The sequence below is a fragment of the Brienomyrus brachyistius genome, chromosome 8 (genome assembly GCF_023856365.1).
Source record: "Brienomyrus brachyistius isolate T26 chromosome 8, BBRACH_0.4, whole genome shotgun sequence".
Classification (NCBI taxonomy): Eukaryota; Metazoa; Chordata; class Actinopteri; order Osteoglossiformes; family Mormyridae; genus Brienomyrus; species Brienomyrus brachyistius.
The window spans coordinates 6,387,323-6,402,087 of record NC_064540.1 but is presented as its reverse complement, the minus strand read 5'-3'; the positions used below and the strand labels follow the sequence as shown (position 1 = coordinate 6,402,087).

Here is a 14,765-nt window from a genome sequence, read left to right as displayed (position 1 = left end):
GATATTTGATATTATCAATTCATCCCTTCCTCTGAAACTACAGACTAATTAGACCAAATTGTATCATATTTACAGAAGAGTTGGTGAGTCCTGATGTTGCCTCACACATAGAGCATTGATATAGCTTTGAACCTAGTATATATTGACTTTTTGTTTCCTCCCATACTCAGAAGAGAAGTAAATTACTGTTGTTAAGTATCTGTAAGAATCATGCCATAGAGGTACACCGCAGTCTTGACCTAGACCTAGACCTTAACCTCATTGAAAGTCTTTGAGATGTGCTGAGAAAGTTTACAGGGTGGCTCAACTTACCTATTATCAATATAAAATCTTGATGAGAAATGAATGCAAATCTGAATGAAAAAAAATGTCTGGTTCAACCTGCCTGGTCCTCTACTGCTTCAAATCACAACGTCCCTAAGCTGATGAGCACTTACTCAAAAGTGATGGATCGATGAATGGACATTTTATACTGTGCCTGGCCAAAAAAAAGTCACCGTTTGAATTTAAATAAGCAAGTACTTAAGAGCCAATTATTGGATCATTATTACAGCTCAGCAACGTTACACAGCAATAAAGTGATGTCAGCTGAGTACCTGAATGTACTAAATGGCCAGGTTATCCCTTCAATGGATTTTTTCGTTCCTAATGGCACACACATTTTCCAGGACGATAATGGCAAGTTTAATCAGGTTCGAATTGTCAAAGAGTGGTTCACGGAGCATGAGGAACCATTTTCACTCATGAATTGGCCACCGCAGAGTCTTGACCTAGACCTTAACCTCAATGAAAGTCTTGGAGATGTGCTGAGTGACGCTGTATGGGGTGGTTCAACTTACCTTTTATTAATAAAAGACCTTGATGAGAAATGAATGCAAATCTAGATGAAAAAAAATATTGAAGATGTTGCATAAGCACATGAAAACAATGCATCGACGAATGTGCACCATAATCAAATAATTTCCAACGAAATATTAAAGTGTGCAACTTTTTTTGGCCAGCCAGTGTATATTTTTATATTCAGTTGGATCAGAATATCTGACCAAACATTTTTAATCATCTTGTTTTGATCCCAAATTGTTTTTCTCCCAAAACAGTATCTGTAGTCAGTTGGATCATTTCCAGAGTTGTTTGTTCTGCTCAATTTCCACTTGTTAACTAACTTGACCATTTGGAGTGTTACTTGATTGGCAACTACTTCTGTATTCACTTATAAAAAATGAAAAGGAATGGTTTATATAGCTTTTAAATGCACAGAAAATGCATAAATACAGCCTTGTTTCCAAGAAAGTTGGGACACTGCGTAAAATGTAAATGAAAACAGAATGCAATGATTTACAAATGATACAAACATGTATTTAATTGAAAACAGAACAAAGACATCAAATACAATATTGAAACTGAGAATTTTTTTCATTTTATGACACTTGCTAAATTTGATTTTGATGCCAGCAATACATTTTTTAAAGTTGGGACAGGGGAATGTTGCCCACTGTGATAGATGGCCTTTTATTTTAACAATGTTCTGTAAACGTTTGGGAACTGAGACCAGTTGCTGGCGTTTTGAAAGTGAAATGTTGTCTCATTCCTTCAACTGCTTTTTTGTTTACGTAAATGTTTCCAGTAGGTGACAGATCTGGACTGCAAACAGGCCAGTCTATCACTCAGACTCTTCTATTACAGAGCCATGCTCTTGTAATATTCGCAGAATGTGGATTGGCATGGTCTGGCTGAAATATACAAAGCCTTCTGTTAAAAGATGTTGTCTGGTTTTTGAGCTGTCTGCTGATAACAAGCTGAATGGTCCCTCTCCCCTTTAACCAGGAGGACGCAGTGTCCATAATTTCCAAAAAGAATTTGAAATTTTGATTCGTCAGACCACAGGACCCTTTTCCAATTTGCCTCAGTCCATCTTAAACGAGCTTGGGCCCGGAGATGTCAGCAACGTTTCTGAATCACGTTTAAATATGGCTTCTTCATTGCATGGTAGAGTTTCATCCCGCATTTGTGGATGCAGTGAGTTCACAGACGGTGGTTTTCAGAAGTGCTCCTGAACCCACACAGTGATTTCCACTATAGAATCCTGTCTGTTTTTAATGTTGTGCTGCCTGAGGACTTCAGTCCAATATTTTTCATCAGCCTTGTCCCTTCCATACAGAGATTTCTCCAGATTCTCTGAATCTTTTAATGATATTTTGTACTGTAGATGATGACAATGTCTTGGCAATATCACGTTGAGGGACATTATTCTTAAATTGTTGCACTGCTGACCCGCACAGTCTTTCACATAGTGGTGAACCTCTCCCAATTTTCACTGCACAGAGACTCTGCCTCTGGGATGCTCTTTTTATAACCAGTCATCTTACTGACCTGTTGCCAGTTAACCTATGTTGTTTTTGTTCTATGTTCAATTAAATAAATCCATCCATCCATTTTCCAAACCGCGTATCCAACTGCGTCGCGTGGGGGGAGCCTATCCCGGAAGCAATAGGCACGAGGCAGGGAACAACCCAGGATGGGGGGCCAGCCCATCTCAGGGCACATTCACACACCAGTCACTCACGCATGCACACCTACGGGTACTGTGAGGCAACAGTGCTAACCACTGCACCACCATATATAAATGATTTGCATATCATGGCATTCTGTTATTTACAGTTTACGCAGTGCTCTAACTTTTCTGGAAAGGGGGTTGTAATTTACATGCAGTGATAACTGAGACACTCTTTAGGACACAGAGCATAATGTGAATTATAATAAAGATCATATTAATATAGTACTGCAATGGGCTGGCCCCCCATCCTGGGTTGTTTTCTGCCTTGTGCCCATTGCTTCCAAGATAGGCTCCGGACCCCCCGCGAACCAGTAGGATAAGCCGTTTGGAAAATGGATGGATGGATGGATATTAATATACTATTTATAAATTAAGTCACATTTCTTTATACTGTGTAAATATTTTTGTTCAGAAGTATTTATTGTAGCAAAGACGGATGGATGTGTATTCTCAGCTATTCATTTGGAAATCCATTGAAGTCCAAAGTATATCTTATAAAAATAATTTACTTGCGTGTTTATAAAGATATAACAATATTTTTCCAGTGCTAACAATAACACTTAGCTTTGCATAAAATCTTTATGGGTGTCATGAACGTTATTAATGAGCAAATATTCTTCCCTGTAAGTGGAGAACTGTTTGTTATACAAAACATTATTACAATTTACTGCTGATGTTCAGTGAAAATAGACCTGTTATTTTGCACATTTTTTAAACCTGTGGTGAACTGTTGAACTTCTAAATGCCACTTGAGATAAAGGTCAAAATATGTGATAACAAATCCCGAGGGAAAAACTTCCCAGCTGGAGAACTAAGAACTATATCCTTGTTTGGTAATAAAAGAGGGAAATGTATCTGACAGATGATGGAGAAAGAGCATGAGTCAAAAGTAAGTATAAAGGAACTGACATCAATTGCTCATGTATCTTAAGTAAAATAAGCACAAGGCCTAATTATGATGGCAAAAAGCTGAGCTCACTGGTAACAAGCTTCCTGAAATCTGTTGCGCATGTTTTCATTTTTGAAACTGCAAACCTTAAGAGAGTTGCATACTAATGTACACAGCACATATATAAGAAAAACACCTAAAACTGCCATCATTACCTATTAAATACATGTAAGATGTAGATTAAAACATACTCTCTGAGCACGTGCTATTCCCTTGGGTATTACTGCATTTTTTACTTCAGGGAATCTAATGTTTTATGCTTGCACAATAATGCCTGTCATTTCCTTTATTTTCATAAAGCCATCATTCTTTTGTCGACTCTGTCATTAAATCCAGCTATACAAGTTTGATGAATAATTTAGGACTGGAAGTTATAAATCACAAGAACGTAACGTTTTCTCTGACAGAGGGTAAAATGACATATGCACATAAAGTTCATATTATGCACGTACATATATACATTTTCAAAAATGTGAAATATTGACAACTTCCCTAGGCAAACATTTACAAAAGGCAGGTGTGAGATGAAATCTTATCTTTCCAGGACCACTTCTGTTGATTAAGGTTCCACAGACACATTATTATACCACTTTTTTCTTTTAACTCATTATCACTCCATTGAGGCTTAATTGGGATATTGTTAGTTATTGTTAGTAACTTCAAGCAATTTTCTAAATATTTTCGCCGGTCAATTAACGCTACCGATTGATCTCTAACAGCCTCGACGAATCTGGTAAATTTTAATCAACGTTCTACTCAAAGTAGTACAAGTGTACGTTATAGGTAATACAGTTTATCCGTGTTAGTTATATTGTTGTAAATCAAATTATCGGAACAAATTAGAAAACAAAATGCATATTATATACTGCGCCGAATAGTGAAACGCGTATTCAAGCTTGAAAAGAAGCATGCAGCAAGACTTGACAAGGAAAACAGCATGTTTTCGCCTTCAGGATGCCTTGGAGGTTGTCATTGAGCAAACAAACGCATGATGCGTCAGAGGCCGGACGCACTGAGGCGGCGCGTGTGAAACACAGCCAAACTGGGAAATCCACGTCGCCCAACTATCAGGATATACCAAGGAACCACGGCGACCGTACAGAGTTACAAGTAGCATTAGGTTTTAAATGTGTGCTTGCTAGGTGGCTAATTCGACTTGTCACCCCCCTCGGCGGGATGTTTATCAGTGCCTGCTTTCACGCCCAGGTTTAGAAATGAAGAGGAATGGTGCTTATAGATTGCTGTCAGTTTTCTCCTGCCTTGTCGTTTGTTTATTTTTGTTTCTATTTTGGTTCGTCGTCTTTTATACCATGGTGAAGGCACCGTAATCACCCTAAAATGTCTATTTACGTCTAGCCTAGATGAAAAATTTCAAAGTTATTAGTTCGCAACTGCCACCATCCATCGAGAGAATCCAGTTCCCATTTTAGTAGTACAATACTCGCGAACGTGACATGTTTCTAAACAGCACGCACTGTGCGTCGAACGTCAGCCTTGACGTAATTGCGTCACACACCGGATGAGGAAGTTTGGCTTCGGTGAGTGTTTTTCTCACACATGTACATGAAAATTGTCCAAGTTTTGCTTTCTGCTGCTTTCTTGTATCGTCGCTTGTTTTGTCGAGCGCCAGTACCCGTTATAACGTTTTGGTCGTCTTGCTAATTTCTGCGGCAGTTTTGAGTTGATTAAAATGTTATATGGGGATGGGTCGTTAGCTCATTGCTTATTACTGCATTAGTTCAGCTGTTTGCCTGAGCTTCTCTATTTCAGTTCTTTATTCAACTATTGTGTAAATCTAGACCGATGATATCACATGGTTAAAGTATTTTTGTTAGTTTTTACTGTCATTTTGTGAGTTTTTAAGGAAAAAAATGATTAATGATTGACGAGTGTCGTGTTTTGGAATCATTTAGTACCTAGAGACAGGGTTAGGGAAAAGGGGAAATAGTCCCTTTGGGGAACGGATGGAAAGTACGGCCTTCATATCTCCACGCCCCTGGCTTTATTTTCTGGTTACGTGTCCAAGTCAGTTGTGTAATTTCCGAATAAATGTCTGGCCTTTTAGCATGATGTTTAAAGGCCACTTGATTGCTTTCTGTTTCAAAATTACCCAGTTGCCATAAACATAACGCAGTTTGTCCGAACGCCATGCATTGCAATGTCTATCGACTATCGAATTATGTGGCCTGACATGACCAAATCCCTGTTTGAGAAATTGTACAATTGTAGTTTTCTCTTCAGAATTACTTTCTCAATCCCAATGTTAAATTTCGTAGCATCTCAATAACTCTTAAGGCATTTAAGAAAAGTTAGAAGACTTGATCATTGCATCTCATTATTTCTATGTTCTTAAATTTTCTGAGCATTACCTTTTAGTTAAATCAAAACTTACCACAATATTAGGTAATATTTTTATGTTTTATGTGGAACTATCTTTACCAGAAATACTGGTCTTGCCTAATATAGCATGCAGTGCTATATTTTGTAATAAACATGCAGCCAAGTCAGTTTCTACGTGCATGAGATCTGACATGTCTAATACATGTATAACATCAATGAGTAGGCAGAAATTTAATTTCCCCCTTCCATCCCCATCATGGCATTTTTTACAGTGTCTGGTCATTAACATGGGCTGCCCATACCTGCATGAATATTCATAGATGGAGTCATGAGTTTCAGTCTATGTTCCTCAGCAACGGTGAGGAGGGAGGTGTTTGCTTCCCTGCTTCATGCTGTGTATTCTGTGCTGCTTTGGCAAAAATAATTACTTTTTACATTTTACTCATTTATCTGATGCTTATATCCAAAGTGACTTACAGTAGATGAAAGGGTTACAATTTCCTTGTGTCCCCTAAGATTAGGAATGGGCCGAGTGGTGGCTCTGAGGCTAGGGATCTGTGCCAGCAACTGGAAGGTCGCTGGTTCAAATCCCATGAATGCCTGGAGTGATCCTACTCCGTTGGGCCCTTGAGTAAGGCCCTTAACCTGTAATTGCTTCATCCTGGGTATGACGTTAATCTACATCCAGCCCTAGAGGTTTTCCGACTTACAGGGAAAAACTTGGGGGTGGGTTGCAGGACTGGCACTCCAGGCACTGGAAAAAACTCACTCTGGTCCATTCGGCCTAGCATGGTGCTGAGGTATCACCTGCCACACGGCTGCACTCAGGTTCTCATCCCTGAGGTGGTTTGTTGTGTGGTGGGTGTGGCATCGCACTGTAATTGGCACCTGCTCCTTACCTCCCTGAGATTTGAATCCACAACTTCTGCATTGTTCACTTAATGTTCTACTTGTTTGGTAGCGTTTTTCACTCCCCCCTCCTTGCCTTAACAGAAATAGTGAATGACAAGTCAAGTGGGCTTTATTAATCATGTCCCTCATATTCAAGTATACAGTGGCATGAAGTGATGTTTCACCTGGAACATGGTGTGACACCCAGTAGCAGTGAGGGGGGAGGGTTTCATAGGACTTAAAGTGCAAAACAAAGGACAGTACAAAAAGGGGGGGGGGGGGGGGAGAGGCTGGACTCAAGGGTTTATATACATCAGTGGCAACTGGTGGTTAAAAAAATTGAGGACATAAAAAGAATGTTACAATATTATAACATTGAACTTTTCCAAAAAAGTGAGAACGTGTTTTTAAAATATACGAGTTATTTCAAAATTACTTGTGCCAAAATTACTTGTGAGCTATCGCCAAACAGAACCAGAACTACCTCCTGTAATGGAGCAGCTGCCTTTGACATACATAGCGCAGTGTGAAGGTAAGTAATGCAGCAGTTCAACGGAGTGGAATAAATGTAGTAACTAAACTACCACCGAATAGATACATAAAGATAATTGGATATCAGCTTGTCTACAATGGGTTACAGGCCTGATGCTGGAATCTGGGAGACTGAGTTAGTATTCATCTCTGTTAGTTCCCTGCACTTCTGCAGCAAATACTGGAATGTATTTGTGAAGTGAGTGCAGTATCAAGTACTTATGTGTGCCATGGTGACGAGTATCTTCTTTAAGAGGCTGGGTGGCAGCTACGAGAATTTCACAACATTTAATATTTGCACCCTGCAAAGGGTGGCCAGAAATAAGCAGATTTGGTGTTTTAAAACAGTTTTCACAAAAACATGGTACGCAAACTACGCATAAAGAGCCAGAAATGTTTAAAGACACTAATGCATAAACCTGCAAAGATAAATTCTGGATATAAAATTTTCCCTGTCTTTGCATATTTTCTTTATTGTGTGTGGACCGTGGGGGGAAACCGGAGTACCCGGAGGAAACCCCATGACAACATGGGGAGAACATGCAAACTCCGCACACATGTGACCCAGACTCGAACCCGGGTCCCAGAGGTGTGAGGCAACAGTGCTAACCACTGCACCACCATGCCGCCCCTTGGTATCGGCTAAAATATAAAATGTTGGCTACACACCTGGTGATATCTTTTAGTCAGCCAATAAGTTCTGTTCAATTACTCTAAGTTCAGTTTTGGCTGTGAAACTTGCTTTGTAGTATGTTATCATACAGGCAATTATATGATAATTCGATATCAAGTATTCGGTATAAATGTTGGCGAAGTTGTCATGTGAGATACATAGCCTTGATGATTATGTAATGAAAGGGTATTAATACCATTTATGAAATATGAGCTTTTTTTGCATGGTGAACTCGTGACACTTTTAAAACTATGCAGCGTTACCTATCTCGTCATTAGGAACAGTCAGGCAGTGTGAAACGAAATGATTTTGTGGAATGAGAGATCGAAATTGGTACTTCGCTGCTCACCGTGATAAACTCGGCGCTGTTGATCTAAGCCATCTCTTTGCCTCAGTGCTGTCGTTCCTCAGCTGCGGTTGTTGTATCCCCGAGCAGCCAATCTGATACCTTTTTGAGCAGAGTCCTTAAAAAGGCTGGAGGAGACAACGACAACTCAAGGCGGCTTTGTGGTTCTATTTGCGCGTATTGCAGCAATGAATTGAAATTTTGATCTAGCTCACGATTACCCAGATACTTTTTAGGGGGGATGGTCAGATGGGGGGGGGCTTCAGATAGATTCTGTGTTAATATATCCAGTAGAATCTTTGTGGAAAAAGGTGCACCACTTTCAATGATATGTCATTATGTGTGATGTTACACACAGGTTGAAAAGCAGTTGAAATACTATTATGTCGTTCCTGTTAAATATCATGCTTTTACTATTATGAAACAACCGGTACATAGCATATGCAGTACATGATGTGTGTATGTACAGTAAGTACCACCTCTGAGATTTACACCTCCTCACATGGACAAACTACAGGTCCTTTCTTCTTTGCTTTAAGCTGAAACCATAGGAGATGCACTTATTATGGTACTGCAGGTAGCTGCCGCCCGTCTTCTGCGTGTTTCAAGCCACCAGATGATGTTTGGATGACGTGTCCTGTGATAGGTTATAGTTTGTGCTGAAGATGCGTGTGATTTGCTGAATGCCAAGTACTTTTAATGAATTTCAGGAGTTGTTATGTATTCTGTGGCCTTAAGCTACATGCACAGCAGTAATAATTAGTGGCATCAGTATGTTAAGGTAAGAAATAATTGACCAGAAGAAATGTTAGATAATTAGCAATAAACAACTGCTGTGTTTGTCCTTAAATAAATGTAAACATAATGTTTAATGAAATCTTTACAAACACATCTGTCAGTACTTGGAATGTAAACACAGTTTAAACTTTGAGGATGTGCAAGTGACCAGTTTGAAGAGAATTCCACCTGGTCTTCTAGTCATCTGTTTACTAACAGTTATCCTTGGTGGGGGAGTACTGTATCGTCTGAACTTCAACATTATTTAAAACATTTAATAGTGAATACGAGCTGGTATTCAAAATAAAATATACTGAAGCTGTTTTTAACACTGAAATCATTCCACTAAATGGTGCAAAGAACTGTCAGTATAACTTTTCATTAAACTATGTTTAATGAAATCTTTACAACCACACACATCTGTTAGAACTTGGAAATTGGAACACAGCCTAATCTTGTGCAAAGTGACTGTGTTGAAATCTCATCCACTTATGGAGACTGGAGAGGTTATTTTTCCTGAATTTCCTGTTGCAGGCAATATGGGGCACAATTCTGGGGCAAACCCTGCACGGGATGCCAGTCTTCTCTTGAATTTGATGTTTTTCTTTACATTGGATATAATTTTTTAAACTTACTAGTATGTAGCGTTCGCATACGCTTCTTCTTTTTGGTGCATGTGAATTTCCATATATCCTCCTTCCAGCCACTAGTCCAATGCAGGGTCGTGGGCAGCCTGGATCCTATGTCTGGCAGCACAGGGTACAAGGCAGGGGTGCACCTTACGTTGGAGCCTCTACTGTTGTAAAATAGCCACTACAGTAATGTTTACGACAGTGGAATTGCAAGTTAATAGGAGGTGCGGTAATTTGGTACGGTAATATTGATTTGATTTTTTATACCAAATTAACTGGCACTGTTCAGACAAACCTGTATCAGTGTGTCAGGAGCTATCGGCAAACCCGTGCCGGTGTGTCAGGAGCTATCACCTTGATGTATGGTAAATGTGCGCATTTGTTGCAGGTGACCCATTGTGAATGTTCAAACCCTTTCAGATTTTTATTTGTATGGATTACAGGGACATTTCTTGCTAATGCCTCAGTGCTTCTAACAGTCATTGCATTGTTTTTTTTTTTTTTTATGAGTTTGGACGTCAAATCTATATGTTCATATTCATATGAGAAGTCTCCATTTCAGTTTGGTTCAGTTTGTTTTTCTTCAACATGAAAGTAAACTTGTTCATAAAATTTTAGTATTACTGTTTTCTTTTCCGTACTGGCTAAATTTGTCTTGTAGCCTCTAAGTGAAAAGGAACGCCATGCTTATTGAGACAAATTTTTGGTGCCTTTGATTCTGTTTGGGTAATTTTATTTATGCGTCTGACCCATACTTTCCGTATTTTACAGCTTTTATTTTTAAGAGTGGTTGATTTTTGGATTGTTTTGATCTTATTGTAAAATTTTAATGTTTTTTTATGCTTTAAACATGAATGATTTTCCTTGGGCATATTGTTCTTTAATAAATGCTTTCATCCAGCACACTTGGATTTTATGCGTTTATATACAGAGTCTGGGTGCTTCAGTGGAGTAGTTTAAAATAGTGAGGTCATACTGGGATTGAAATACCACCAGGAAGCATGGCCTTACTGACCCAGAGCACATTTGCATTTTAATCACCAAATGAGGTAGAAGTAAATAGCAGGAACACAATCAATCGGAACAGCCATGTCAAAGAACTGGGCAAAATTATTGTATTAGTGTTGTTCGTACAAAATTGTAAACATGGAAGTTAAACAGAAGAGCAGCAGAGAATGCATGGAAATGTGTATGATCTGATTTGGGAAAACATGAATGATTTACTGTAAGTGTAGCTCTAGAAGGGATTTTATTTTCTGCTTCTCACATGATCCTGGTAATTTCTCCACCAAGGAAGTGCAGCTGTTCATTTTTGCACTTTCTATATAGACCTGAAGAGAGTAGGGGGTTTTAAAAGTGGCACATCATTGGTATTGTCAGGATTTTATTATTTTTTTTACAGTGTGACGATAAATTACCTGATAAGGTGCAAGGTTAAAGTTGCCCTCGCATCCTTTCCTGCCAAATTAGCTGCCCACATCATTTCAGATCGTCTGCTATTGTCTTTACTACATTTGCCGACAGGAGTGTCATAAGATATTTGCGTAAAAGGCAATCTGAACATAGAAGCAATGCCAGGTTAATCTGTGCAGAAATAGATTTATTGAATGTGTGGTTTCCTTGAGCAGAACGTATTTCGCTAAGAACATTTTATCTCAAGCGTAAAATATCATGCGCAGTGACCCGCGTCAGACTGCACCCACCTTCTACGGTTTCTACATTCTGATGTGGGAGAGGGTCCTCAAGAACTTTCTGGGAAGCAGTTATAGTTTATCTGGGCTGAAGAAGTTAAAAAAAACAAGCTTTTGGTGGGAAGTGTGATTAAGCTTTCACTTGCAGGATTGTAGATAAACTACATATCATGCTGATGTCTTTGTAAATAAAAATTATGAGATATTGGCAGTTTAAAATACTACTTGCAGCTGGTCATGAAGCAGTACGCACACTTTGAGCCTCATCCTTAAATCACCAGCTGATGTACCTGGATATGTTTTAGCTCGAACCAGAACTGCTCATCATCAGCAGCAGAGATGTGTAACAGAAGGTGGGGAAGTGTTGCCTTCGCCTTGCTGGAAGGGGTCTGTCTTATCTCCACAGATCTTACCGCGGGGGAGCAGGTCTGAGAGCTGGCATGGCTGCTGAACCCTCCGGTGTAGAATCTGCCGGACAGAAACTGCAATTCGCCCCTTTCTGCAGTGCCCTGGAAGCCGGCTTCTGGCACCAGCTCACCCAACGGAAACTCGACGACTACCGTCTGGACGAGAGTCCCAGAGACATCAGGGGCTATTATTACAATGGTAAGGTGATGGCTGCTGTTCTCAGTCCTCTTCAGGCTTGTTGCAACAACGTGTTGAGTTGATTATAGGGTGAATTATGGCGGATGTGGTCAAACTGGCCCTCGGTGGCATCTAGGCTCTGGAATTACTTGTACAATTAATCTATATAGCTGATTCCTTTATCTAAATCGACCCACAGGCATAGCAGATTGCATCCCAAACATGCTGCTGTCAAACAGCCAACTGGGCATAGGTGTGGCTAGGCTGGGTTTCCGATGAATGACCCATAATATCAGAACTGGAGTGAGAGATGTACAGTATGCATAGCAAGAATCCAGAAAGTAATTCAATGGAGAGACAAAGTGCAAGAATGCCTGTTTTGTTTTAGGTGATCCTGTCGGCCTTCCCACTCGCCTGACTCTGGAGTTCAGTGCATTCGATGTGTAAGTGTTTCTTTATGCATATTGCAGGATCTGCTTTATAACCATCTGAAACTGTACACATACTGGGTGAGCGGTTAGAAGATGGATGGATGGAATTCACTTTTTATGAGAGTCTAGTGTGCGTTATTTACTCAAGCAAAAAAGAAATGTAGCTGGAAGAGAATGACCAGAAAGTTTATTATATGGAACGTTATTGTATTTAAAGCTTGATTGCATTGGAGTACCTAAAGTAACTGAATTTGTTAAACCAATTCTAAGCCAAGCGGTATAGTATCTTTTACTTGGATAAATTCAGGTATGATAATCACGTTTCAGCTAAAATATGTCAGGTACTTTAAATGTAGACCAAAGCAAGGGCTTGTCTTGACAGTCTTTTCTATTATTTGGGTCTAAATTTGCTCAACCTAACACGTGCAGCTGATCTCATACGTAACTCATGCTTTATTGCAGTGAAGGAAATGAGCGTTTGCGATGAATACTGTTACATTTCTAAGCTCGTTTAGCCTGAGATTGATGTTATTTGGTTTTTAACCTGCAATTCTAATACAATCACTGGTATAAATTTTATTATAATTATTATATCAGTAATTCTTTTTGAAGAGAGCCTATATTTTATTGCGATCATCATTGCGCTTGTTAAGCGATCACTGCAATTCCTTTCGATCGCCGTCATTAACCACATGTCCAGTAAAACGCAGCATCTCCGCCACGCAGTTCTCCCCGCGGGTCATCATGCCATCTGGATGTCTGAGAGAGATCCGCTCGCTGCCACTGCAAATGAAAGCTACGCAGTAGATGTCGTTGGCGTTGCTGCACTCTGTGTGAAATTGCCTTGAGAGGCTTATCCGCAGAAGGGGCTTCTAAAAAAATGGCAGCAGTGACCGCAGTTCAAAGTTAGAGGCCACTGCAGCATCGCACAGCCCCGTCTCTCCTGTCATTTGCAGTGGCATCTTCCCCGAGGCTGAGAAGCAGTGTAGCTTTTCATCAGGACTCCAGGTTCCCTCATTTGCCTTATAAAGAGAGTTAAGATGATTCCCAGTGACTGGGGCCCTAAAAAAAATGGAAAATAATTCGATTGGTCCGATTCAAGATTCTTTAATTGTCTCATACATAATCATAAAAAGTACAACACTTAGGGTTCGGGGTCCAGTGTGATCGGCTTTCATGGGGTCCAAAAAACAGCACCCCTGTTTTTGACTATATTAATGAAGTTCATCAATATTCTGTCCGTCCATCTTCCAATCACTCATCCTGCTTAGAGTCTCAGGGAATTTCTGTTAAGTGAAGGAACAACTTCAAGGAGCCGTATAATAAAATAAGTCTTTTGGTGTTTCTCTTAAGCCTGTGTTTTTGTTTTGTGTACAGAATTTTTTTTTTTTTGGGGGGGTTAATAAATCTTATGTTGAAATACTCTTTGTTAATGCATAACTATTCTGTATGAAGATCAGAGCTGCTAGCAGGTGCAGTGTGAATATTCCCCATCTATTATCTGCAGGCTTGTCCTTTATTAATGTCTGTACCCAGATTATCAGCTGTCTGTCACAGGTGAACTCGCAGCCTTTGGCTTATACCCCCTTTTCTGTCCTGAATCCCTTTTGCCGGTTGTTTAGAAATGGCCAGACTCCTGCCAAATGCTGTCCAGCTTTCGGGACTTTGTACAACACCAACACATTAGAAGCTTTTAAGTCATGTGATAAGAAAGCCCTCCTGGAAAGTGCTGCGAAAGAGGTATGCACTTTGCACGTTTGGGTGAACAAGCTGCACGTATCATTCATTTAAATGCTGGTCTTGCATAATCGCTGCTCATTTTTCTTGGTAACGTGACATGCAATTTCCATTGTTTTCATTAACTGTCTTTATTCACTGATTAAAGGGGCTGTTTTTCTTTCACAGATCTGGGAAGCGATACAGTCCGGCAGCTGTGCAGAGGATCCATCTGCTCTGTGCAAATTCATCCTGTTGACTTTTGCAGTAAGTGTGTCTGGTGTCAGATTTCACCTAAAGGTGCGAGGTGAACCCTGCCTCTCTACTCTCGCGGCTGTCTGTCTCCACGCAGGATCTGAAGAAGTATCGCTACTTTTACTGGTTCTGCTTCCCGGCCCTCTGCTTCCCCGAAGCCGTCCCCTTTCATCAGCCTCCTGTCGCCCTGGAGAAAAGCTTTTCCTCCAAGCAGGTTCGTTAAGTCTGCTGCCGGTGGTTTGACCATAATTGCAGCGGATGCACTGTCATTGTTGGGCGGATGGCTCGAGTTGTCTCAGTATCCGTTTGTCATTCGTCCCAAAAAGCTGTGATCACATACAGGGAGCAAACTGAAAATAAATGAAAGCAGTCAAGACTATATAGGATGTGACTG

General features: G+C 40.1%; 1 protein-coding gene across 1 annotated transcript in view; it reads left to right on the top strand.

Annotated features, from left to right (window-relative positions):
- The first annotated feature begins 4,499 nt into the window (after positions 1 to 4,499).
- Positions 4,500 to 14,765, top strand: part of atg7 (ATG7 autophagy related 7 homolog (S. cerevisiae)) — a 46,571-nt gene continuing 36,305 nt past the window's right edge. The window contains exons 1-6 of the mRNA XM_049022097.1: positions 4,500 to 5,041; positions 11,791 to 11,990; positions 12,358 to 12,412; positions 14,023 to 14,140; positions 14,306 to 14,383; positions 14,469 to 14,585. Of these exons, the coding sequence (XP_048878054.1) occupies positions 11,825 to 11,990; positions 12,358 to 12,412; positions 14,023 to 14,140; positions 14,306 to 14,383; positions 14,469 to 14,585 (534 nt within the window). The 5' untranslated portion in view covers positions 4,500 to 5,041; positions 11,791 to 11,824. The remainder of the gene's footprint in view (positions 5,042 to 11,790; positions 11,991 to 12,357; positions 12,413 to 14,022; positions 14,141 to 14,305; positions 14,384 to 14,468; positions 14,586 to 14,765) is intronic.